This window comes from Dicentrarchus labrax, unplaced genomic scaffold (assembly GCF_905237075.1).
Source record: "Dicentrarchus labrax unplaced genomic scaffold, dlabrax2021, whole genome shotgun sequence".
NCBI classification, from domain to species: domain Eukaryota; kingdom Metazoa; phylum Chordata; class Actinopteri; family Moronidae; genus Dicentrarchus; species Dicentrarchus labrax.
The window spans coordinates 13299088-13325940 of NW_026136704.1; the positions used below are offsets into that span (position 1 = coordinate 13299088).

Here is a 26853-nt window from a genome sequence, read left to right on the forward strand (position 1 = left end):
AGAGGTCCCAATGTGTATTTGTTGCAGAGCAGATTTGTGGCGTTTGTGCACACCCCCACATGATGATCCAATATTTTCTCAAATCCAATGTCTGATTAAGATTGTTCAGACTTCAATGAAAAAATATGAGAAAATAAGATTTTCTTTTAAAATGTATGAATTAACCTCTAAAAACAACTTACTTCCACAACCAGACTCTCTGTCCGCTGAGACAATTCCATGACAATACCAATAATGACTATATTATATTTATATATTTCTCTACTTAGGAGAACAAATGGGTTGTTATGCTTATAAACTTAAGACAGCACATGAAATTTTAAAAAGCCAAAAAAAGTTTAAATGATAGACTCATAACTTTTATTATATAATAATTTTTAAATGTGCCTTCTTTTATAAACCTACAAAAAAAAGGACACAGTTTATTTAAGGGGAATTTATTAGGCCTTCATATGGCACAATGTACATCAACATGTATGATACACAAGGTTCTCCAGTTTATTCAAGGAGACATCCTCGGTTGAGTCACCTCAAGCTTGAGGTGTAATAAGACAACAGATATCAAGAAGCACATTTTAAATTAGGTTTCAAATTGACATTTACAATATGTGGTCAATATGTGTGTGTAGTCATTTATATCAACAGTAAAATGAAGCCAATAATACAGTAAAAACACACAAGCACCACAGTTTGGTGCTGTTCTATGTTCCTTAAACCAGAAAAGTTAAAATTACCAAAAATGTATGAACATGGTTTAATGCTGGCAAAAGTTAACATGTTAAGTGTTGTGCCCAAATTATAGCATATATATGGCTCTTTATTTTATCATACTGTCCTACTGAGTATTCCCAAACAGGTCATCACTGTAAAAAGAAACTACTTCTGGATGACTTGTTTAAGCAAAAGCTGAGCTGTAGTAATCACTGCCCTGTCCAAAACTTTAGTTATCAAAGCAGACCTGTTCTCTTTAGGGCCCAGGAGTACACATGTTTTATATGAACAGGTAATGACGCAAAACAGTCACCAGATGTTATGCATAGAGCTCAACAAACATTAAACATAACTTTGACAAAACAAAACACACCTCAGAGGAAAACAATTTCTTAGGTAACATAAAAGGTTTTCTATTCACAGTTGGATTCTCCCAAGTTGCTGGGGTGACACAAGCGCTCTATAAGTGCAAGTGCGAGTATATGAGTTTCAAAAAAGTGCTTTGTCCATAAACAAGTGACTGGCTATGTTACAGAAAGATTTACAACTTTTACAGAAATGATATGAAATCAACCATAAAAATACAAAAAAGAAAATGTACAAAGATGATTGTAATTTCCTTGACTTGCTGAGATCTTGCAAATAGGACTTGCATGACAGTAATTGCAGTATTAGACATTTAGAGTTGATCTATTTCTTCATTATAAGCGCATCCTTTCAGTACACTCAACTGGTTTTCTGTAGCAAGAAAATATATATATTTATATTTTTTTATAAAATATAAAGTAAAAAAAGCAGCATATTTTTAAATCCAACTCAGAGCAAATATATTCAATGTGGGGACTTTGGTAAACAAAACGTATTGCTTAGGCATTTGTATGTACAGCATATGCAATGTTTTTTTTCACATATTACAGCAAATCTATATTGAGACAGCCTAATAGGTTATTGGAGCCATACATTTATTTACTGTGCATGGGCCACAGCACCCACATCACAGGTAGAAACTGCATATGTACCTTAAGCTGCCAGCTGGATACTTCAGTTTTACTCAAAGTGATTTACATGATCTGTATTGTACACAGCAACGGATGTCCTTCATTCCACACAGGATTTATGCATACTGTAGTTTCATTGTTATTTTTAACAACAGTATTATATTTTTTGCTGCACAAAGGTTTCAAGCTTTATGATAATTCGTGCGGTACATTCCATCACTCTCATTGCCACCTCAGATGTGTATCTGTCATTGGGAATCTGTGGAAATGGCAGGAGATCAGGATAGCGAGTTCTCAGGCTGTCTACACCATATCCTTCCAGGATCTGAACATCATTGGCAAGGCCAGTTAACTGGGGGTTGTACTCCTCAACTTTTTGAGCCAGAGCAGTTGGTTTCACATCTTTGTCTGACTTTCCTCTGACTGCATAGTCAGCAGCTATCAGTGCAAGCTTTGTGGCCAGGTAGCATTTGAAACAAACCCACTCATTGGCATTTTTATGAAGATCATTCCGAGCAGCAGAGTAGTTCGCTCTTGCTTGTCTCAGCCACCTACGGGCTTCCACAGGGTTTCCAACTGTCTTGAAAGTAGGGGGCACAAAGAAACGGTGAGAGTGTGACGAACCGGCATAGCTTGTATGATGTTCCCTGAACTGTTGCCTTTCTGATTTGTGATTTGTTGCTTCTTGGTTCCATGATGAATAAAATCTTTGAAATGAGAACTTCTCTGACTGGAAGCGGGATGATGAGGAGTAGGATCTCCTGGAAGCTCTGTCTGTATTTTGCTGATCAGCCAAAGACTGTTTTTCCATCCTGCTGATCTCGTTCTGTAAGTGCTTAAAGACTTCTGTGGCAACGTCCAGATTCTCTGCATTTTTGTCTGGATGCCACTTGAGATACAGTCTGCGGATTATCTTCTTTCTCTCTGTCTCTGGAAGCTTCCAAGCTTGTTCAACTACTAAGGTCACTTCTTTCAGAATTTCAGGCAATGCATGAAGCTTGATCTTTTTTGGAGACTGCTTTTGAGGGGGAGGTCTGAGATTTTCCTTACCAGGAAAGATCGGAGGGATCATTCGTAGACCAGAGGAACGACTGTTTGGGCTTGTAGGAGTTGATGGGGCACCAGTGTCTCGAACATGGGTACTTTCATCTTGTCTTGAGAATTTGTACAAGTCGAGGGAACTGACTATTTTGTACTCACTGTAACCAATGTCAATCTGGAAGCATTTTCCAAGGAAACTTGTGTTTTCCTCCTCTTCTCTTTCTACTTCTTGAACAATGATGGCATATGTGTAAGTCGGCTGGTAGGACCCATACATGTCTCCACCCTCAGAGTCTACAAGGTAACCCACATATTCTCCTGGATAAAATACATTCATGGGATCCATGAGGAGTGTGTGATGTATCTCAGCTGGTATGGGGGTTCCAGGGAGGGGTAGCTCAAGTTTTGAAGGCTCTGTTGAGTCATACTTAACCCCTAAGTTGTCCAGCTTCTCTGTGATTCTGTAGATGTCATTACAGCCCAGCATGGCAATCAGATAGGATGTGTCAGAAATCAAATTGTCTGTAGCAGACTTCAATGTCATTGCCAGTGCTAAGAGAAAATTAATGTCTTTGCTGTCTGAATGTTGGATGTAGAGGTGAATTACAGCTGTCCCATACCTCTTGAGGAAGGCAAGTGTTTCACTGCGACTGTGTGGGAGAGGGCTACATCCTTTCACTCTTAATGTTGTCTGGAGTTTCTCAAAACAAGAAACTTTCAATCCTTCACAAAGAGCTTTGCAGAGACGTATGGCTTTCTCCTCATTCACAAGGTATGCATTGTCATTCTCATGTTTCATTATTCTGATCAGTCCTGTGATGAACTGTTCTGATGACAGCAACAGCTGGAGGCGACCTTGAAGTGAGCAAAGAGCTCCAAACTGGCACATTTTTGGAGAATCCTCATCAAGTTGCTCTTCAAGAATGCTACTCAACAGTCTAGGCCTTAATTTCTGTGGAAGTAGCATGATCAGCTTTGTGTGGAAGGAGTGATCTTTGCCCAAATAGCACTGGCTCATGTCTACAAGCATCTGAACTCCAACATTACCCTGAATTCTGCTCTTGTAGTGTGGGGCATCATCAAACACCAAACTACTGGATTTTGCCAATCTGCCATCATGACTTGGCAGATAAAATGTCAAATCTCTGAGACTCTCGAGATCTTTGCGAATTTCCACTGGATCATTATGGAGAGACTTGAACAATCCTGAAACAACCCTTTTTACAGTTCTCATTTCATTTGGGTCAAGCTGTTTGCCCTCTGAACTTCTGTAAATTCGCCACAGCACTTCAACATATTGTTTGGTTGACACAACGTCTTCTGTGCCAAGAAGTTTGAACAGTTGATGAAAGGTACCAAGTTCCAAAGGTAATTTGTACAAGTAGGGTTTGAAGTCAGATTCATTGTCCAAATTAATGACAACCTCTTCAGGTTTCAGCAATTTCCAGCCATCTTCAACCATGACAAAAGTAACCCCACGGAGATTGTAACGGAAATCTCTTTTGTCTGCATTGAGGAACTCGTAGGTGGACCTCAGAACTTTGTTCCTGGTTTTCACCATTTCATCATCTGGATTGGATATGTTGCAGATGTTCTTGCAGTTGCTTATGACTTTCTCCAATGGTGGATCTAAGTTGACGCCTAACACGTTCAGCACTTCGTCAAGTTGTTCCTGTCCAGTGAGAGTGCTCCCCTCCTGGTCCTTTATGCTTGATGGTGTAGCTTTCTCGGGTAGAATTGGGCAAGATGTCCAAAGCAAGTGAATAATATCTGTTTGCTTGAATTTTGGATTTACCTGAGACCCACTGAAGCGAATCAGAGGAAGTGTGCCACTCATCTCTTGGTACTGCGAATGAAGCTTAATAAGTTCTTTGGGGGCTCTCTCAGGACACAGGAATGGTATCATTGAAAGTTCTTTGAGAAAAGTACCCTGGAACAGGTCCGTCCTCTCTCTGAAAATGTGGTTCAAGAGAACATCCACAATGGTTTGCACTTTTTCTTTGGTCCAGCTCTCTGTTTGGGCTTTGATGCTGACCTCTTTTGAAAACTGAAGAACTTGCTGCTGTGACACTTCATGCTTGAGACCAATATTTCTAAGAAAGGTTATCCAAGAGGTGAGCAACAATGTCCCATTTTTGGGTTTTGACACTTGCTCAACTTTCTTAAAAAAGTCACTTGGTATGAATGACTTTGCAGGTAGCATAACCTCAAACACCTTCACTGTCTCATCATAGAAAAACTTGGTTGGCCTGAGTCTGTTTGAATAGTCATAGATGAACAATAGTCCCTCCAGTTTCTCATAGAGTTGATCCTTCATCTCGCATGATTCTTCCATTGACAAAAGTCTCTCCTTCAAGTAGACAATGTGTTCAACTTTGGCATCATAGGAAAGACTCTCAAACTTTGGCAGGAGATGCTGAAGGTAGATTTCTAAGTCATCAATTGGCATGCAGCCAAGGAAGGTGTACAGTTCTTTCAGCTGTGGACTGTCAGCAAGAAAGGCAAAGGAGGTTGTCTGAGTCCACTTGTCGATGTCTGCCATGGGAAGGCTTTTTGCAAGGACATAGTTTGCCCCATAGTTTGCAATGCTGATGTATCTCCCACTAACTGATTTAAAACATGGGAGGAGTTTTAGGCTCTGTGCGTCCTCTTGTGTGAGGTTAGCTAGGTTGCAGTTGAAATACAACAGAAGAGCCTCAAAGTCCTTGTCAGTCAGGTTTGCTGCTTTAAATGCAGATGTCTGAATCATGTACTCTACAGCTTTTAGAACACTTGATGGATTTTCAATGTTAGCTGTGTGTTGTGCCATAAGAGTCATGATGGGATTCTCTTTGACACAGATTTTGTTCACTGCAAGCTGAATGCACCCTGCCTTCATTAGGGTGTGAAAGACTTTGTCATTTTGGCCATGTGGAAATATGGCTATGTTCATCAAACTCAGAGGTAAAAGCACATCATGCTCAGGGACAACTATCTTTTCTCTTGCCATGAATTTGATTCCAGGTAACAAAGCCCAGTCTTTCAGAATGTCAAGGACTGTGTCAAAACTGGGTTTGATATCCATCTGATCCTCCTTAACAGCAATATTTTCGCTGATGAAGTTCCACACATTCTTCAGCCAAGATTCACTTGCAAAGGTGTCCCTCCACTTTACAGGGATCCTTGTTCGATACTCTCTTGGAAGAACAGACCCCAGTAGGTCAGCAAAGCAGCTAATGTCAAAGATCTTCACAGCTCCTTCTTTCAAAAGGATGTTGCTGTACCTGATGTACAATGTATTCATGAACATTTCTTTCCTTGATGAGATTAGCTCATGGTGTGGTGTCAGGAACTTTGGTCTCTTGGAATCAAACACCTGTAGCATATTATCCATTGTTATCAACAGAGGCAAACCCTCAATTTTCACCTCATCATCTTCTATATCTTTGAAGCAGTAGTCGACTAGAAGCTTCAAGTTATGAATTAGCTTGTAGTTTGACTGTTGGAGGCGACAGGGGAGTTTTCCAACATGGCAAGATCCATCAGGTGATGAGAAAGTGTGAAGAAAGTTTCGGACATCTGCTGGTGTCACATAACTGACTGGTATCCCTGCATCTTCCAAACACAAGTAGAGATTTGCTGTCTCGTCGCAGCTGTGAACCAGGTTGAAACCAATATCCAGAAGCAAGGTTTTCAGCCTGTAGACATTTTCTGCCACAGACTTCCTTGAGGTGATGTTGTACTCTATGTTTTTCAAGTGCTGAAGCTCATCTTGTAGCAGATTATCAAAAAAAGGTCTGCCTTTGTTTGCAGTGGATGTATTCACCCATGAAATGTAAATGACAGAGTGCATGTCAGAGTTGTCAGTGTGTGCTGCTCTGACTACAGGAAGAAGACGCTTTAGGTCAGCATGGATACAGTTGTACACTGCTTTAACCAGGCAGTACCAATCTGGCTGTATATCAAGTCTGTTGACTGGGAAGAAGAACAGATATTTCCGCAGTGTATCTTTAACAACATGAAGCGGTGTTCCTTGAAGTACAGTCAGGGTGGGATCAGGACCTGGGAAATATCGACGCTTAAGCTGAATCAGCAGTTCCACACAGGCAGGGGAAATGAGTGATGTCATCAAGTTGTTATTCCAGTCACTCCTTACCCCCACTCCATTGTCATCTCTCCATAGGTTTCTTCTCGCAGAGTCTAGGGCAAAATGCCCATTGACATGAAAAGGTAAGCCAGTCTCGAGTGAAAGGGGCAAAAAGCAGAAGGCTCTGTGAGGCTTTTTGTAGTTGTGGCTTACACATGCAGCTACTCCTCCACGTGGAAATAGAGTTATGTCCTCATTTTTGTGAGCTGAGACCACACTTTTTGAGACATTTTCAATGTTAGGGAAGCCAGATCGATTGCAGATCATCCATGAAGTCAAATTTCCATCAGTGTCCTCTATGTCCATTGCGTAGGTTATCTGTTGGACTGGGATAGCAGCAAGCTGCTTCTTTTTGGTCACACTATCAATGACTGAGGCATGAAACTGTTTGCGTTTTAGCCGATCACCATCTGTGATTTTGGCTGTCACAGAATAGAGAACCTTAAGTTGTGCAGATGTACAATCAATTTCACAGATTGATATTTTCTCCATGTGGTTGAGGAACATCAAAAGCTCTGCACCATCAGTTTTTAGCTTATCCAGAAGGTTTTGCACCATTCTGTCTGATGCAGGGACAGAGCTGATCTCTGATGTTTTTGCCATCTCAGTAGAGCGGATGGGGAATCTGAACATTGTGCTGCGTTCTAACTTAAAATGAGCTCCCAAGTAAAGATTTAGAACATCTGAAAACTGAGATCTGAAGTCAGAGTCCAAGTCTCTAAACATTCTTCCAGGACTCACAGATGTAGCCCCAGGTGCATACTGTGCATGTGGGTCAAAGATGCAAAGAATGTCATTGTTTGAGATGAAGGACGGGCAGTCAGTTATGTGATAAACAGAGTTGAATCCTATGCCATACTGACCAGTTTTGCCTGGATTGGCCTCTTTTGTTCCTCTTCCGAGGTTCTGAATACCTCTGACATCATCCTCTGTGAAAGGCTGGTTGTTATATACACAGAGGGCAGGGCCTTGCATTGGGATCCATTTATCATCAAATATTCTGTCTGTGGGGTGTGTTCTTGAATCAAAAACAAAGTAAATTTCAGTGGCTTTGGCATCATCTGCATTTTGAAGCAGCTCTTTTAGCATTTCTTTTTCTGATGGATAAGCATTGAGAATGCTTTTAATTCTGCTTGTTAGTTTTTCTTTCTGTCCAAACTCACTCCCAAGTGTACTGAAGCACACATTGGAGGCATACCTTTCCAAGGCTTTGTGACGTTTTGGGACTGCTCCTAATTTTACAGCAACCTCTCTTGGAATATCCCCATGACAGTATTTCACAGAAGAGTCTCTGACTTTGATCCAAGGGCAGTCATTGTAGCATAGTGATTTTGATGGCTGCAGTGTCAGATGGGAGTCAGGTAACAGAATCCCACCAAAATTTGCTTGGCAGTATTCTTGGTTCTTGTCCCTTATCAAGCTCCATATTCCTTCACTAATAATTCTACGACACAACTGGAAGTTCTCCTCCGTGAGTGCCCTTCGCCCACATTCTTGCTTCACAGTTTCAAGGACTGCTGAGAAATCCTCGACTGTGAAGCTTGGCTGTACTCCAACATTTTCAAAGAGCTCACGACAGCTGTTCCTATATTTGTTAGGGAGCTGATAAAGATGTGGAGCTGCATCAAAATTCAGGTGGAATGCAACTTTGGAGGGATTGACATATGTGTTCTCCACCAGGATGGAATTGAATGCTTTCAATTCCTCAGTTATTTGTCCTTTTGCGTTCTCATCCTGTAGCATTTCCTCATGAAGAAACTTGTAACATGCATTTGTTATGTTTTCCTGATACAGCGTGACACCATCAAATGATTGAGACAGTTTCTTGAGTTGACTGATGACCAATCCAACAGAGGGCTTCCTTATTAGACCCAGACAGTCTTTAACAGCCAAGGACATTGCACCACAACCTTTGAAAGATGGAGAATTCTCATTCAAGATTGGCTTCATCAGACACACTGTGTCCTGATGTTCAGTTGTGAAGAGTTCTTTAGCAGAGAACATTGTTGTTGGAGAAACATTGTTCCCATGCCATGGCAGTGAGAAGCCTGCAGGTCTTGTCAGGAATGGAAGGAACTTGATGTCCTGTAGTTTTTCTAAGAGCTCAGCTGCTCCTGGATCTCTCATCTTCAGTTTCTCGTCAATGAGACTGAGTAGTATACTGCTACGAAAGCATGCAGCTGTGTGATCAATTTCATTAAGATCAATAACAGATTGAGCACGTTCAATCATGTCTTCCCACGACAAATCATCTTTAACCATACCCAACTGCACTAGCTTCACTAAACACACAGGGTTTAGGTAGTCTTTAGAAGTTCCTTCAGGAAATCTTCCGTCATCAGTGTTGTAGAGCTTAGCAACTCTTCCTTCTGGGTGAATGAGTCTGGAAGGTAAAACCAGTTCCTTATTGGGGCTAGAGCAAGGGATACAAGGAGTAACCGTCAGAATGGATGCAAAATCTTCAAGTTTCTCATTCAAGACATAATGCATCAGTGGATCTCGAAGGTCTTTGTCAATATCTTGGATGTGAGGAAAAAAGACATCTGAAAAAAACTGCTTCTCTGTCAGGGTGTTTTCCATTAACTTCCCTTTACATCCAGCATCATCAAATCCGTCCTTCACCCAGTCAGGCAGCTCAACAGCACAGAGGTTTTGTGAACCACTCTTCTTGAGGTATTTCAAGAATATCTTGAAAGCAGCAGGGCCAATGTCTGGCCTACAGAGTAAGGCATCATCAAGGAATCTGACGTACTTGATTGACACCCAGGTCTTGCCATCTGAGAAAACCTTTGCATGGTCACTGTCACCTCCTTTGGCTATTTCTTGGTAGACACCCTGGCTGATCAGTGTGAAGTCATCATGCACCTGACTTGGATCTGGCCATGCAGCATAATAGCTGTAGTTAAGTAGTTCTCCAATTTCAGCCATTGAACGTAGCATTGTGAGTGCTGCTAAATAGGCCTGGACAATGACATGTCTCATGAACACAGAGTTCCACCGTCCTTTGGTGTCTGTCTTCCAGATCTCTTTGCGGTTGGAAGTCACAGCAAAGCAGCCATTAATATGGACTGGTAAGCCTGTTTTTATTCTGAGAGGTAAGTAACAAAACACCTCTCCGATTGATGTGGCATTTGTTTTCACTGTCCATTTGCGATTCTCTTCCTCTGACAGCAGAACAGCCACTCCTCCACAGGGCACTAGTCCAAGTCTTTTTCCGCTATCACTGAGGGAAAACTTGAGTGCCTCAGTTACATCCATGCATGAGCAAATGAGCCAGTTTGTGACCTCGACTGCCTTTTGGGGCATTTCATCTGTGAGTCTTCTTGTCTGAACACCTTTAGCAGCCATCTCAAAGTACTGGTTAGGATCCTCCTCTGAACCTCTGAACAGTGGTGAGTGGAGGTCAACAATGCGTTTGAACACGTTATGAAACTCCTCCACCAAAACACGGATGATGCAACCAGACTTGGGAACATCAGCAGGTACTCTGTTGGTGCTTGCTACTTTCTTCATAACTTTGGCTGCAGATTTTAAGATACTTAGGGGTCCATATGAGGCTTTGGATGACCACACACTTTTGTTGATGGTGACAACATCTTGTGCTCCTGCTGGATTTGGTTCCTCATATTTCAGGTATTTCAAGACCATACTTCCAACATGCTGAGTAAATAGAATGAACCGATGGCCACATATGCTGAACTCATCAACGAGGGAATAGATGTCTGTGGTGTTGTAGTACAGACTACTGATTTCACTTACTGAGGCTTCCTGCTCTGTTCTGAATGGGAGTCTGAACAGTGTACCATTGTATTTGTATGGGGAGTCCTGAGCTAGAGGAAGCTGGCAACTGAATACATTAATGAAAGGTTTGAACTGGTTGGGAAATTTTCTCAACCTTTTCTGTTGTTTGCTCCAGTTGATTTTGATCCCTGGATTAGACCTGTCTCTGATGTGTTTACTGATATGATTGATGTTTGGATCAAACATGATCATGAACTCTCTGCTCATTATGATGGGGATATCAGTGATGTGATAAACTGAGTTGAAGCCCAAGCCAAACTTGCCAACTTTGTCTGCTTCACATCTCTTCACTGATCCACCTAACCTTGTGATGTTCAGAAAGTCTGTGTCTGTGAATACAGAGTTGTTGAAAGACCACAAGGAGGGCCCATGACAAACAATCATGCCAGGGTCAAGCAGATTCTCTCGAATGTCAGTGTTTTTTCTCATGTCAATGAGGAAACTGCACTCTGTTGCACTTGCATCATCAGCATTCTGGAGAAGCTCTTTAAAAATGTCAGCTACTGATGGATATTCCTCCAAGATGTTCTTTATTCTCACTGTTAGAGGTTCTCGTTGGCCTGACTGTTCAAACCCAAGGTTCTCTGGGTTTATCAACCTTGTACTCAAACATGGCACCTTCATCCACTCTGCGGTTTTCATTGGGATGTCATCATGGATTAATATAATAGGCTCTGATGCATCTTCAAGTAAGTCATTCAAATCCTCAACCTTGATGTCACAGTAGGTGCATTCGTGAATGGGCTTCATTGCTAATTTGCTTGGGTCCTTGTAACACAGAATTGGCACATGCATGTTAGTGTCTACAGGTATCTGACTGTTGTACAGCCATCTCAGGATGTTGATCAAGAGGAGGATATCATATTTGCTTTCCTCCTTGGAAATCTCTCCTTCACACCTTTGTCGGATGGTGCTGATGACTTCAAACACATGGCTTGGGACAACCTCTTCAACTGAACCACAAAATTTGAAAAGCTTGTGAAACTTCCTAATTGTCTTTGGCAGGGAATACAGATAAGGCTGCAAGTCTAGATCAGGGATAGGTTTTAGGACCGTCTGGCCAGGGGATGAGAATGTCTTCCCTGTCCACACCCAATCAAAAGGCAGTGATTTCATTGCTTCTCTAGCATCCTCAAGATGAGCCTGCATGAAACCATAAATCTCAAACAAGATTTGCTGGAATTGGTACCAATCTTCAGTGGTGAATGCTTGAGATTTATGCCAGTCATTCACTGCTTTCAGGTGCTGTAACACTTGATCCACCTGTGGCTCTACAGTTAGTTTCAGTGCCTTCTTCATACCTGCAGATGTGTGTTCAACCAGTGCAACTGCAGATCCTACAAGCACTGCATGGGATATGTCACACATCTCAGACAAAGAGCTGATATTGAGAGTATCTCCAACCCAAGCAAGGGATTTAGGATAAGTTAGAGGTCTATCTTTGCAGACAGGTACCCATTTCAGTTTTAGCAACAATGTCTGCGCTTCAGCTGATTTTACCAGCTTGGTTTGTCTGTTAAGGATTTGCAGAAGTGTTTTTGCCTTTTTGATTATTAAGTCCCACTCAGGTTCTTTGCTGCTTTGTAATTCTTCTATCTTCTTTGCCACTTTGAGTGCATCTTTTTCACTGAGCTGTACTTCATTTCTTAGTCCCAGCTGTCTGAGTGAATGAAGAATATCAGGCGAAGATGTGAATGTACTTGTGGGAAACCTGGTTTTCTCTTCTGTGTAGAACAGATTCTGTAGAATCTCCAGGTCAGGATCAAAAAGATCTGAGGCTTTGACTGACTTTCCACAAGGCAACTGAATAAATTTAAGAGCACAAAGCCATCCAATTACAGATGAGTTTTCATTCTTGAGAAATGCCAGATGTTTAAGGGCCCAAAGCATGATTTGAGTTATCTCGTCTGTTGTGTAGAACCCTCTCTCAATATCCTGAATGATTATCTTCAAACATTCTGTTGTTTTCACTTGTTCTACATTTAGCATCTTGATGAGGCGGATTGATTCCTCGTCACAGCAACCCACAAGATTAACAGATAATTTCACATCTGGTGGATACTTGGCTCTGTGATGTAACGCTCTAGCTCCTCTCAGTGATGTAAATGCTGAGGTACCTTCAGTGCAGGTTCCAACTTTCTCAAAGATGGAAAGCTCAAGCATGGTATGTTTTTCCCTCTCTGTGATGTCAGACAGTCCTGCAAGAAACTTTCTCAGTGCAATTTTCTCTTTGACTGAGAAAGAAGACACTTGGCTGGACAATCGTTGTGTTGACAATCTATCCATAATTTGCAGAAGCATACCAGGAGAGGAAGCATGGATATAATTCTTTAGCAGAGGGTGCTGCAAACATGAATCCATCTTTTTTATCACTACTCCTCCAAGCTTTTCCATGATGTCAAGAAGGTTTTCAGAAAGCGGTGTCTCTTCCTCACGCACAAGAATTATGGGGGATGGAGTTTTGAGACGTAGAAGCTTAACTGTGTCCATGTTTTCCTCAAGTGGCACAAGTGGGATCAAAGGCATGTCTTCAAAGGTACTTAGTTCATCAGGAAAATGTATGTAGAGATGCTTCCATATCATCTTCAGCCAGGAAATTGTAGGATGCTTCAACTCTCTGTTTCCAGGCTCCCATTGGACAATGAAGTCTCTAGTTGGCCAGGCTGTTGATAGGATATCCTTGATGAGTCGAGCTGATCGTTCAGGGTTCAGCACTTGTAGCTGAGTGCAGGGTCTTCCTGTTGAAATAACAGAGGAAAATGTAATTAATCTCAGTTCTTATTATAGAAGTTGCTGTCAAAGCTGACAAAGTTAGGTTTGTTATTATTAAACAATGCAGCAGTCTGAGGATGAAAGCAGTCAGAGTATGAAAGATTTCTTTTTCTTACACTTTGTCACAATTTTGCTTAACTCATTGAGTTATGGCATGGTGCAATAGGCTTTTTCTCAGGACAGATGTCAAGTCAGAAACAGTTTCTCAGAATTCAGCATAAAACCATCCTACTTTGGGCTGTCACTGGTATTCAATTTGAAAGAAAAACATTTTATCTGTTTTGTAAATAACTGTCAAAATTGTCTTAACAATCCAACATAATCAGTTTCTAAATACATTAAACAGCAACACTGGAGAACAGCTTCACTTTTAAATTATTTTGTTGAAAAATATCAGAATCAGAATCAGAAATACTTTAATAATCCCAGGGGGAAATTATTTTTGTTACAAACTCCATAATTAGTATATGCATACTCAACATTTATGACTTAAAGCAATATTGCACAAGCCATACATACACACACAAACACACGCACACACAGTTCGTTAAATTTGTAGTAGAATCCTGTCAATCTTGAACCCATTCTTATCATTTAGTCATTGCCATTTAGTGTAGGGGAAACCACTGAAAAACACTAGTAACTAGTAAAACAATGCAAGGCAGAAAGTGCACCATGGAACACTACAGGTTACCTGTATAAATAAGTTCGAATGATGAGTGAATGTTTTTTACTTACAGACAGAAACAGTTGTTGTTTAGTTTACTTCTCATATCTGTGAGAGTTGTTACCATGGTGCTCATTTACAGTCATGCATTAATTAAGGTTAATAGTAAAAAGGTTAAAAACTTAACACACTTTAAAATACCTACCTGAGCAACCCCAAAGATATTGTTGCACTGTAATTAAAGTGACACATTTTGAGAGTTCTGGGATGAATTTTAGATTTACTTTCTCTGTCTTATTTGAATTAAAAAAACATTTTAAGATCTATACACATAGGCATTTTCACAGTAGAAATGTTGACTTGTCCTACTCAGTAAAACACACAGAAGTAACTAATAACAATAATAATGGCTATGTTCAAATTCTTTTAGCATCAGCATATAATGAGTAATTGTTCCACCCTGTCCCAACCTAATGCACAGTTTGGAAAAATAGTTTTTGCTGAGAGTGAAAAAGAGAGTGAGACAGGGTTGGAGAGGGGGAGGTCAGGTGATGTCGGAGGATCTGAGTAACTACAAAGTGGTGCTGCAACATCATCAACGAGTGGGGCCAGAATGTGCAGCAATGTAACGATATCTAACGGATGTAAGGATGCTACTGAAAGTTCAGCTACTGTATAGACACTGTATAAATAAATGTACAAAATGAATACTGTAGAATTCAACATCCAAATTAAAATAAATAGGAATCCACATTGTTAAATTACCATACTATCTGTGTCTTTCATATTGGGTTTAGAGGACAAATCTGTTACTCAGCATATTTCCTCTGCCTGGCTCACTGCCGCCTTCTTGTCATAATCATGGTTGAGTATGGCAGTGAGTGCACTCAGGATCTGATCTCATGGATCCAGTGGAATGTGTGGCACAAAAACAACTCTTCTATGAATCAGCATGCCCACTCTCTCTTTCCCTTTCTGTTCTCCTAAATTATCTATCAGCAGCACCAGATTTAATGCTCCTGCTGGCACCACAAGGGAGTAAGGTGACGCAGCATTACTACAACATGGCTGAACCCACATAACCCACAGTCATCACAGGGCAAGATTTTTTGAGTTTCAGTTTTAGATTGTACATTTTATACTTCACTATACTTTGTGCAGTGCTTTACTGTCAGATCCTGTTAAGATTACAAATAAATTGGTTTTAAAGTAATTTACATAATAAAAGTATCCTGGTCACTGTTTGGAACCAAGAATGTTTATACATACATGTATGTGGAAGAGATTACATGTATATTAAATATCTTACATTACCTCTGCTTTTGGCGGCTTTTTTCAGACAGTCCATTACTGAAGGTTTAATGCTCTCCAATATGAACCGACCCTCAAGTCCTGGATACAGCGACCTTAGGACAAATCAAAAGAAAAAAAGCAGTGAGGAATTTTACACATATAATTCTACATGTACATGTGTTTTAATGTTTCATTTACATATGCAAGGCTTGATAGTCATCGATCTATTCATTTTAATCCAAATAAACCAGTAAAATAAAAGAACAATGCAATATAGCTGAGCAAAAATAATATATCTAGATGAAGTTTGTGTAAAAGACAAATACATTCCTCTAAATACTGAGAGATACACTGAGGGCCAAAATGTGTTTGTAATTGTTTTGTTTTTTTTTTAAAAAGGCAGAAGCAATCCCACAATCAGCCACAACCTGTCTTAATATGGCAAACTCAACCTCCAGTCTGGTTAGATCTGGCCCAAAATACAAAATATTTCAATAAATAACTGCTCTGCCAATGAAAAAAACTGTTAATTTCAGGAAAACATATTATTTTGTACTGATTCCACCTATTACAATAATTTTTAAGTCAAAAATAAACCTACATTAAGGGGAAACTAAAGGTGACTTACACAAGAATTGCAACAGTTTGACACTATTTCACTTAATCTATACCTGGGGTATTCTTCAGAGGCAATGTAAATGGCATCCTTTTCACTGACAGAAGACGAAAACACTGTAAAAGTGTCATCTTGCAGTGGCAGGAGCTCCAGTCCAATCAGGTCACTGTAATTGACGTCACTAAGCACAAACTCCAGCAGCTGCAGCTTCTCCTGTGAGGGACCTTTGTGTTTGTACTTTCTGATCACCTGCCGCAACAAAGATGGCATCACCTTCTTCACTTCAGTGGATTCAGTCATGTAGGCAGTCAAGACAAAGTCCACGGCAACAGGCACCTTTGCCACCTGCATTCCTGAGCTTTGGAGGTAGTTGATCACAGTCTCTGAAATGTCCTTGTCCGTGTCCAGTTCTGAGAACACAGCCTGGTCCACCTGGATCCAGCTCTCACTGAGGGAATAGATGACTTCCTGCTGCAGCAAGTCATGAAAGAGCGGCTGGAGGATGGGTTTCCAGCGGGACTTGACCTGCTTGGGGTCTGGCCAGGCCTCGTAGGTCCCTGCAGGGGACAATGGAAAGTCTTGGTCCTTTTTTGTCTGTACCCTTTTGATAGCCTCAGTGATGAGCATGAAGTAAGCCTTAGGGATGACGGTGATTATAAGCAGCTCATTCCACAAGGCTGCCGGATCCCTCCACTGGTCCACTTCCCGCCACTTGATACTCCTACGGTTGTCTGTGAGGCCGAAGAAGCCACTGACATGAACTGGAAGCCCTGTCTCGCTCTCCTCCCCGGGGGGAAGGGGAAGGAAGCAAAAAGCTCGCCCTGAGAAACCAGATGTGGCACCTTTTTCTTCTTTGTTATTTAGAGTAAGAGGCAGAGCAATGCCAATGGTGGGCATGAATTTCAAATCATCTGCCAGAGAGTCCAACTCAACACACATTCCTCTGCCCCCAACTCCATTACAAACCAGCCACGTCATCCTCTGAGTCTCTTTAGCTGTTTCATCCTGAGTCTCAATGTTGACCTGGTAAGTGACGCATGTGATGGTGGAACTGGGAACGCCGTTGCTGTAACTGTCTATAGCCTGACCCAGTGTCTTCACTGCATTCGGTCTTTCTAACTTATCATCAGTATTCTCTGTTGCTGTAACCTGAAACAACATGCGTTCTGTACCATCAGACTCACGCACATGCAAGGAGATCTTCTGAACACTCTTGAGGAAGAGGAGCACTGTGTCTGCATCCGCTTTGAAAGACTCAAAGAGCTCCAAAACCTTTTCTTTGTTGTATATGTTGCCACTGAGCTGGGAGGGTATCAGACGAAGCGGGAAGCGGAACAATGTTCCAGGAAAGCTGCCATCCTTAATGGTTTTCTCCGAGCTCCCAAACATCCCAATGTAGGGAGCAAACTGGTCAGCCAGTTCCGTGATCTCCTTAATGTCCGTCTTCAAGTTCCAACACTGTCCAGACTCATGCACTCCAAACAGGGTCTGATGAGGGTCCAGCATGGCAATCTGGTCTCCACTGAATATACTGGGAACATCTAAACATTGAGAAGGAAAACATAAAAACTAAACATTAAAACTTAAACATGTTAATTCTATAGTGTAATAAATAGAGGTGTTTTAATTTAGAGCTTCAATGATTATCATTGTCAAGTCAGTTCCAGATTTTACAATTTTAGTTTTTACTGCTTTTTGGGTGTTATATCATTGTAAACTAAATATCTTTGGGTTTTGGACTGTCATCATCTTGGACTTCCTTTATTTGACAGGTCAACTCAAGGCAGACAGGAAAGGGGGAGAGACGACATGCAGCAAAGGGCCACAGGTCGGACTCGAACCCATGGCCGATGCAGCAAGCACTCAGCCTGCCCCTAGTAGCTGGGTGCTCTTTTTGATTCTGATGTACAGTTCAAATGAGTAATTTACAGTTCTTAGTTTCTGAAAACCACATGAGGAAAAAGGCTATACTGTAAGTAGGCATTCAATAACAGGAATCAGAATTTCAAGACAGTCCTCACCTGTAACATGGTACACAGAATTGAAGCCAATCCCAAATCGCCCAACTTTCAAAGGGTCTTCTCGCTTCCTGCTCCTCGCAATTTCCTGAATCCCATTCCAGTCTTCCACAGTGAACACGGCATCGTTATAGACATACAATGCCGTACCTGCAATGCAGTGAGTTAAAACCACGTCAGTATGAAAGTAAAGACAATCTAAAAATACATATATGGTAAAGGTACAGTGCAATAATGTATAATTTCAATAATCCCTGTATTTGTGTTTTCCCCGTTCACAGGGAGGTCAAAGCAGAGGATCAGCTACAGAACAGCTTAATGATTCTTAAGCAGGACAGATTCTTGCCAACACAAGGACTTGAACCTATGCCCTCCAGTTAAAGTTAGAGAGTATCACTAACCACGGGCATATCCTGGGGTGCTTAATTGTTTACTGTATCTGCTTACCTTGATGCTGAGCCATGTCAGGTGACCACAGCGACTCCACCCCATACTCTGTCTCATCGTACATGAACTTGACTTCTGTGGCTCCAGCATCCTCAGCATTTTGAATCAACTCCTTCAAAATAGAACAAATACATACATTTATGAAAGCAGGGCCTTTATTGTGGTTTAAAGAAATGTAATGTGCATGCTGTCGCATGCTCTTATCCAAAAAGCCTTAGGGTAAAATGAGCACATTATTAGAGTGGATGGCCCCTGTGGGACCCTGGCAGTGTTGCTACTATGTATGGTAATATAGCTGGTGCCAGCAAGTAAAGCCAAAATAAAACTATGCCCTTTGTTTTTGTGCAAGCTTGACATATTTTATCACTCCAAATCCCATGACATCTGTGTTACTGACTGTAGCCTTTGTCTGGGAGAAATATCAACCACAACAGCCTGTTAGGCAATAGTACCAAGAATAAAAACTATATAATTTTTCAATGTTTTAGGAGATTTTATGGAGCCAACATCCACATAAAATGATGCTAAATGTATGTAATGTAAAATAATAACGTAACATGACACTTACTTTCAGAATCTGTCCACCTTCAGGGTATCTCCTCAGAATATCTTTCAGAAAATCGACTAGTGGTGGTGTAGTCTGTCCAAACCTCCCTGTAAAAGCCAAACTGGGTAAGTCTTACTGTTGTAAGAATTTGTTATTCTGCAGAGATATGGTGCTTTCAGTCCTACCTCCTCCTTTAAGGCCTCTTCCCTCCAGCGTGACAGATACTTCTGGGATTCCAACAGGCACCAAGGTCCTGATCTGCACACTGTCATCCAGCTAGGAAGGTAGGATGTGGAGACAACACATAATTTAACATACAACAAAAATGTGTTTTATTGAGGAAAACAATGAATTTGAATGGTTTAGTCTGTTATATAGAGAAACTGATGTCTTGTGGAAATGTGCAGAAATTTGCAAATCAAGTATTAATACAACAAGACAACATTCAATACAACACTCTCCGATTAATCAAATTAATTGCTTCCAGAGAGTATAACTAACTGCTCTGTAATGTGTCAGTACAAAACATTTTATTGTGAAATGAAATTGTGAATGATGAAAAAAATACGTCTGTCATAAACTCTATTTTATTTCATGAAACAGTTTGAAAGCAAACTACAAAGTGCCATTTTTATGACAACTATTAACAGACTTCATTAAGGTTAATGTATCATCAGACTCTCACTCCAGCTCTTTTGGGCTGTATTATTACACACATTAGTGTGATAGACAGTCTTTTCCTGGTGCAATTTTCAGAATCAATGCAGCAGGGAGCCAGAGTTGGTACCAGGCCTGATACTGCTGCTCCTGCTGTTTGAGGCTTTTCAAGGTGACACTGTGACCCACTGTTCTCAGCAGTCTTTGCTATCTGGCAAACTGAGCTCTGCATAAGCATAACTCTCAGTCATCATCCTCATCAGGGTCACTGCACCGTTCAATAATCATTTGTACAGTTTAGGGTGATGGGATTTAAGTCTTTAATATCATATTAATACTTAATATGGGAAACAATCACACTTCCTTCACTATGAGGATTGTGTGGGTTAGTATAACCGAATATTTAAATGTATATATGTTGTACATTTTCCTCTCCTAACAAGGATGTATATGTACCAGTATAATAGTTTTAAGTGTTTTTCCTCATTTGGTTTCTGGGCTGAAGGTTTTATTTCATTAAAGAGCACCCATAGACAGGCATTTATAATGACAAATGCTTTCGAAACTCACAGAGAACAAGCTAAACTTGCCTTTCAGTTTCTCCTAAAGCCACTCCTAAGCTAAGTACAGTGTCTGGCAGAGAGCTCCCACCAGCAGACTGCTGCACATTTTAATTGCATCAGGCAGAATACAAATGGAACTTGTAATCTAGACTGTTATCTGGAGGGTACAATGGAAAATTATTTTTTCTTTTCGACAAAACAGTTCACATTATATGATACTCGGAACTAAGAATTAAGACTTAATTATTCCTTGTATTTAATTATTTTTATTTACTCTTGAATTGTAGGACCTGACCTTGTGTGTGTATGTGGCATTAGTTTGTAGGTGTGGCTTGTGGCTAATTTCTGCGTATGAGATCAGGGGGGGCTTCCGAGCACTGACCACCACCTGGTGCTTTCCATCAGCTGATCCCCAGGGCAGGGGATCAGCTCCAGTCATGCTGGACCATACCCTGCCCCAACCATCACACACTACCAGACAGAACACTGTAGAAGTAACTAATTAATCAAATTAACACGACTGACACATCTGTTCAATCCAATATCAGAGTTGTTATAGCACAGAAGATAATTAGCAATCCTAAAACTGTGTAAGATATATACAACTGTATAATGTATCTATAAAACTACATCCTTTCAGGGTAGAAGAGATAATATTGAGAATTACTCTGTAGAGGTACAATTGCTTTTGTTTAATACAGCATCTGTATGTGAAATATATAGTTTTATATGCTAAGGATGCAGTAAGTAAATTATTGCATTTTGTTCAATACACTGTGAGGATGAGCTGCCTCGTCATGATGCCCACAGGATGAGTCAGATTATTTGACTGCAGTCACCCGAGCTGATAATGTGTTCAGGACCACTGCATTACTCTGTAGGACTCCAACACAAGGCTACACATAAGATAAGATAAGATAAGATGGGATAAATGTGTTTAAATCAGTCATAGACTCAATTATAAAACAAAAAGGATTCAATTAATTGTTCACAGCAGCAAACAAATTAAACCTGCGGGGGGAATTTGGCTCACAAGTTCTCAACAATGAAGGCACTGTTAATAGTTTAGGTCAGTTTCTCATCATTTGTTCTGCAGCTTTGGCACAGGGTCAGTAAAACAGATCTGTTTTCTGCTGCTGGCAATTATGTACCATCAAAGAAAGAAACCTCAGTTATTCCTTTTATGTTTCTGTAATGTTGTTGGTAAAATGTGACAGAACCACAGAACAGCAAACAAGCTAAATAAGCTGAAAAACACGCACTCTGATAATTTTTGTGACTGGAAAGAGTTCAGCAAAGCCTCCCAGTACATAAGGAAGCAATGAACTAGCAACCCAAAAATGAGAAACATTTCAAACATTAGCCGCACACACATGCCGTGTATGAACACAATGAATGGATAATCATTTTGCTAGCCCAATTGGGTATGCCATTCCTTCCTCTAAAAAGTACAAAATACACATTTTGGTATGTTACTATGTATATTCACTTTACTTTTATAAGAAAAAAAAAACATACCACTCTCCCATTGTGAGTCAGCCGTTGCTCTTTGATAGGCAGGTTTGTCTCCTCGTAGAGCAACTGTTTGACATCTTGAACAGATGTGACGGGAGAGACCTGATAGGACCTCAGGCCAAAGTACTCATGACGAACTGTCACCCATGGCAACCTAAAACATACACATTTTAAGATTTTAAATATGTCTTCTTTTTTGGCTTTATTTGATTGTGACAGTGGAGACACAGACAGAAAACAAAGAGAAAGACGAGTATGAAATGCAACAAAGTTCCCCTAGCCATAACAGTGGATGCTGTAGTTTATATGGTATGTGTCACATACTAGACTACCAGAATGCCCAAATGATTAAACACTTTTGCTCATAGAAAGTTTACAATCCCACGGATGGAGTTATCTGAGCATGTACAATATGAACACAACACTACACAGTCACTGTAGAGATAAGGAGGTGTATAATTTGATCTTGACTTTAAAGGACAGGAGAGTCTTGCTTACAGTCATTATTGATTGAAGTTTAGGTTAGGAAGAAACACGAGATGACCTCACCATCATCTGTTAATGGTCCATTAGTGCCATTTAGACATCTGTGCTCTAGATTTTGATTTAAAGATCAGTATACCTTCATATACAGCCTGCAGCCTTACTGCACTGATGGGTGATATGCTATCCTCAAAAAAGTAAAATCTTTAAACATGTTGATTGACTCCATCCTCAAGAGAACTGTGCTGTTTCCATCCATATGCCTTCTACCTCTGTTGTTTTGGTGCCTCCATGACCATTATGCTAATACGCCTATGCTATTTAAAGAAAGAAACATGGAGTGTTTTACTTATGTAAGACAAACATAAATTAGCCTGTCAACACGTTAAGAGCAATAAAGCAAACGATTCTTGCTTGTTCAGCAGCAGGGCACTGGATCCTTGCAGCCACACTGGTGCACTCACTGGAGCTGGAGTGGGTGTGGCATCCAGCACAGGATGGCTGAAAAGACCCTCAGCCCATACTAAACGACACTGAACAGTGGGACCTTATTATGTAAGATACACACTCATGGCAGCAGTGAGCCTAGAAAGTGTTGTTATTCCTTCCATCTCTTTTGTTTGTCAGTCAGTTGTGAAGGACCAGAACATAACAGCCGGTGCAGTGTGCTGCAGGGAGGGCCCCTATCAGCTGCTAACATTCAATATGCTGCTAATGTTGCCAGGAATATATTTTACAGCACGCATTAAACTTACCACGGGTCGGGACAGTTGGCCATCTCGTTGCTGCTCGGTGTCCCGGCACACACACACTCATTGGACTATCTTCTGCACTGAGCGCAGGAATACACCCGCAAAACGGCTGTGACAAAACAAGAAACCCGTTATTTAACGTTACCTCAAAACACCTGCCCTGCTCTACGTAACAGTGTGATATACAAACACCCGCCACAACAAGACTCATAAAGTCAATGTGTTGCTGTGGTTGTAGCTAAGAGGCTTTCTTTGAACCGTGTATGGTCGCTGCCGGGTCATTTGTTTTTAGCCTCTTTAGGATCGTTATCCCGACAACTCACTTGAATGTGCCCGCTGCGCGCCGCTAACGGTCCTCTGGCAGTACATTTCACCGCGGGCAGTGTTCCTGGAGACAATAACAACAACAATAGCAAGTGACATGGTCAGTTCCCTCCATCAACATACTGACTCCTTCAAAGGCGATGTTCTAATAATATGAATTACACTGCGTGTGCGAGCGAGGTCTCTGGAAACGAAGCGAGAGGTTTCACTCCCGGTTACTTCCGCGTCGTCTTAAATCCCGTCAGGTAGTTGGACGCAACGCTCGAGGCTAACTTACCTCTTGCCTTTACCTGGGTGTCACTACAGGTGTATTATATAATTACTTAATATATATTTTCGTATTTCATAAGCCTCTGCTACCTCTATAACACTAATACACACTGGTGACAAACAATTGTGCTCTGCACATGCGTAGTAGCTTACTTATGTTCTCACTCTTAATTCATTATGATTCTTTTATAGTATTAACTGTTGCCTACTTTAGCAAACTAATTATATTTGAACTCTTCTATATTACTGTAAATGTGTGCAGTCTACATGGTGTGAGAGTTTATGTTCAGTTAGCTTACAGTCTGCAGAGACTATGAAGAATGAGAGAGATCTCACTCTGTGCTACTATACTCGGCGCAGTGTCCCCAAAGTAAAACTATTGATATTTTGCATTGACAGTGATCAGAGAGTGACTGGCTCTCTGAAAAGGTCAGGTTGATTGATAGAATTTTAAGCTGCATTAATTGATTTTTTTTTTTTTTTTTTTTTTGCCATTTGAGAGCAGAAGAGGATGAAAGATACAGTATGTCGAATAACTACTGACAAAAGTTGGTATGACTGACTGGTCTATATCCACTGAGCAACCTTATATTACAACTGCCTATATTCACCCTCCTTTTAACTCTTGAGGGAAATATGACACTTGATTACTTTAATATTAGCTTAATACATATTTAGAAGTTGTTCTGATTGGCCTCCGGTTGCTGCTTTATTGCTCATTTAATTTTAGAAGCATAATATATCACATTTTTTTAAAAAAGCCATTACAAAATGGAAATTGTAGACTAAAAATGAACTGTGTCATTGGATTATATCAGGTAGACACATAGTAAAAAGAGTTTTAAAAGTAGAATTTTAAATACTTTTAAAAGTCAGTCATTCAAATTCCATTTTTAATAGATCAATTAGGCTATTATTATTACCTAAATCATAATTCCTAATAAATCCTTTAAAAGGGGTTTTATTGGCAAATGTAATGATCTATTCTAAATTGTTTTTTACTATTATTATTATTTATATTATTAATCTATTATCTCTGATAACTCGTCAAGGTGCCCAGTTTTATTTGACTGTAAACAGGTTAACTCAACAGGATCAGCCTGCACATATATAACCAGTACCACAAGGCACTGGCATGCATAGACATCCTTGTTCTGTGTAGGTAGCACTGTAGGTCGCTGTGTGATGGTAGTGACATGTACTTCTAAAACCTCTAGCAGCTGCATTACATTGATTAGCCTGAGTGGTTTATGCCGCTGAATTCTGGGACTTGTAGTCAGGACACCACAGCGATCAGACGCCAGCAGCAGCACCCTGCAGTCAAAGATGCGCACATCAACTTTGTAGACGAGAATCAATAGCTGAGGCTCGGGCCTATCCCCATAAAGCTGACCAGTCACATTTTGTCAAGGCCCAGGGTCTGCCAGGTTAAAAACGTTTACACTGCATTAGACAATACAGGCTCTTGAGAAATGTCACTGTCCATTTCCCAAATGGAAATAAATGGATGCTCGGATGCTGACCGTCCAGAGGCTGCTCTGAAGTCTCATATCTGATGCACAGACCATTCAAACTCTGATATCTTGAATCGTTCAGTGCGGTACCATGTTGTTTTTCTTTGACAAAACCAGCAGGATTACGTAGAAAAGTGACATCATCACCTCAAAGTCAAGGACTCCCAGCACCTTAACATATAAACTGCTCCCAGTGGCATCACGCTGGGTTTCCTGGAGACACGAACCCAATCAACAGAACAGCACCCTTTACAGAAATAACTCTATAGCAGTCCTCTAGAGCACACTATAAAACCTGGCATATATAAAAGCATATCAAACTTACCAGAGCACTGCGATTTCAGCCGCCCAGGGCTATATTAGAGATTCCTCTTAAACTTATTTATATTCAATTAATAGAAAAAATCTGCATTGTTTTATAATCTTAAAATATCCTTATGGCAAAAATACATTCCCCACTGCCCTATCGCCCCAGTAGCCTACATCTGAATGCCGCATTGGAGTGAGAGAGGGATACTCACATTAGGGAACCAGCTTGCTGGCAGCAGCATCAGTGCAGCATCTCTGTCCGCTCCTCTGCACCGCAGCGCAGGGCTTTACTTCCTTTAAATGACTGCATACATTGGATGCTACCCGACGGGAACACTTAGGAGAGGATAGTTTGAATGTAATACGCCTTTAGATGAGATATCTAACAGTCGTGAACACCTCTGGACAGTTTCATACTGCAGCTTTTAACGCACAGGTCTCTTAAAGCGACAGCTGCTGTATAAAGCTCCGATGGGACACAGCACACCAGCAAATATGGGCTGGGCGAATAGAGCATCATAGACTAGAGCAGAATAGATTCAATAGAATAGATTCTAATTCACTTTAATTCAAATGAATTTAAATTAAATTAAATTGAGGTGTGAATACAAATATGATTGAACTTTAGAATATAATACAGGAAATACAGTATAACTTTTACAGTAGAACAGTAAGTAGTAGTAGTAGTACAGTAGAATGAATAGAGTAGAAAAGAATAGAATAACATAATATACAGTCTATGAACAGAATAGAAAATAATATATTCATAGTCCTAAATAACTTCCTTGTTCACTCATTCACTACCTCCCTAATAGACAATCAGTACTGATTTAATAATTGACTAATCTAATTAATGACAAATTATTATTATCACTGACAGTCAGTGAGTCACACAATGTTCATTTTCTATCAAATGTAAAGCAGTGCATTGTGGGATTGGTAGCAGAAAGTAGTGTGCATGTCAGGGACATTATTGTTTTTGTTCCTTTATGGACATTTTGAGGGAACTACATGGTGGATAAATTGACGTACTAAGAATTAGGAGACTCATATAAGATGGCAGCATAGTGCAGTATACAGGAAATAGGGAGTGATTTCAGACACATCCTTTGAATAGCATAGAATCATTGACTGTGCAGTCCATTAATTAAACCAAATAGAGCCAGACTGTATAGTATGATTACATTATATTCCATTCATTGACCACAAAGTCTATGATTAGGTTCTAACCCAATGACTCTATTCAAATAAAATAGAATAGAATCAGACACTGTACAGCCGATGAATATAATAGAATAAATAAAATAGGAGTCTACTAACAGAACATAATCAATATGGAGTGCAAGAAATGTGATATAAATAGACTAGAATAGGCTGTAGAAGATAACGTCTATACATTTCTAGATGACGAAACTGCTCAATAGACAAT

The 26853-nt window shown here is 40.4% G+C and overlaps 1 protein-coding gene across 4 annotated transcripts; it reads right to left on the reverse strand.

Moving 5' to 3' along the window:
• Positions 1 to 421: 421 nt before the first annotated feature.
• Positions 422 to 25872, reverse strand: sacs (sacsin molecular chaperone). 4 transcript variants are annotated; one of them, XM_051397653.1, is made up of 12 exons: positions 25637 to 25872; positions 23331 to 23395; positions 23011 to 23116; positions 21776 to 21926; positions 19223 to 19313; positions 19059 to 19144; positions 18491 to 18602; positions 18047 to 18193; positions 16081 to 17566; positions 15431 to 15522; positions 14322 to 14348; positions 422 to 13415 (listed from the first exon to the last, which is right to left on the reverse strand). In XM_051397653.1, exons 3-12 carry the CDS (start codon positions 23031 to 23033, stop codon positions 1867 to 1869), a joined length of 13764 nt encoding a protein of 4587 aa, XP_051253613.1. In that variant the 5' UTR covers positions 23034 to 23116; positions 23331 to 23395; positions 25637 to 25872; the 3' UTR covers positions 422 to 1866. The 4 variants fall into 4 exon arrangements, with proteins under 4 accessions (XP_051253613.1, XP_051253615.1, XP_051253614.1 ...); XM_051397655.1 differs by lacking the exon at positions 25637 to 25872 and adding an exon at positions 25441 to 25459; XM_051397654.1 differs by lacking the exon at positions 25637 to 25872 and adding an exon at positions 23609 to 23850.
• Positions 25873 to 26853: the final 981 nt, after the last annotated feature.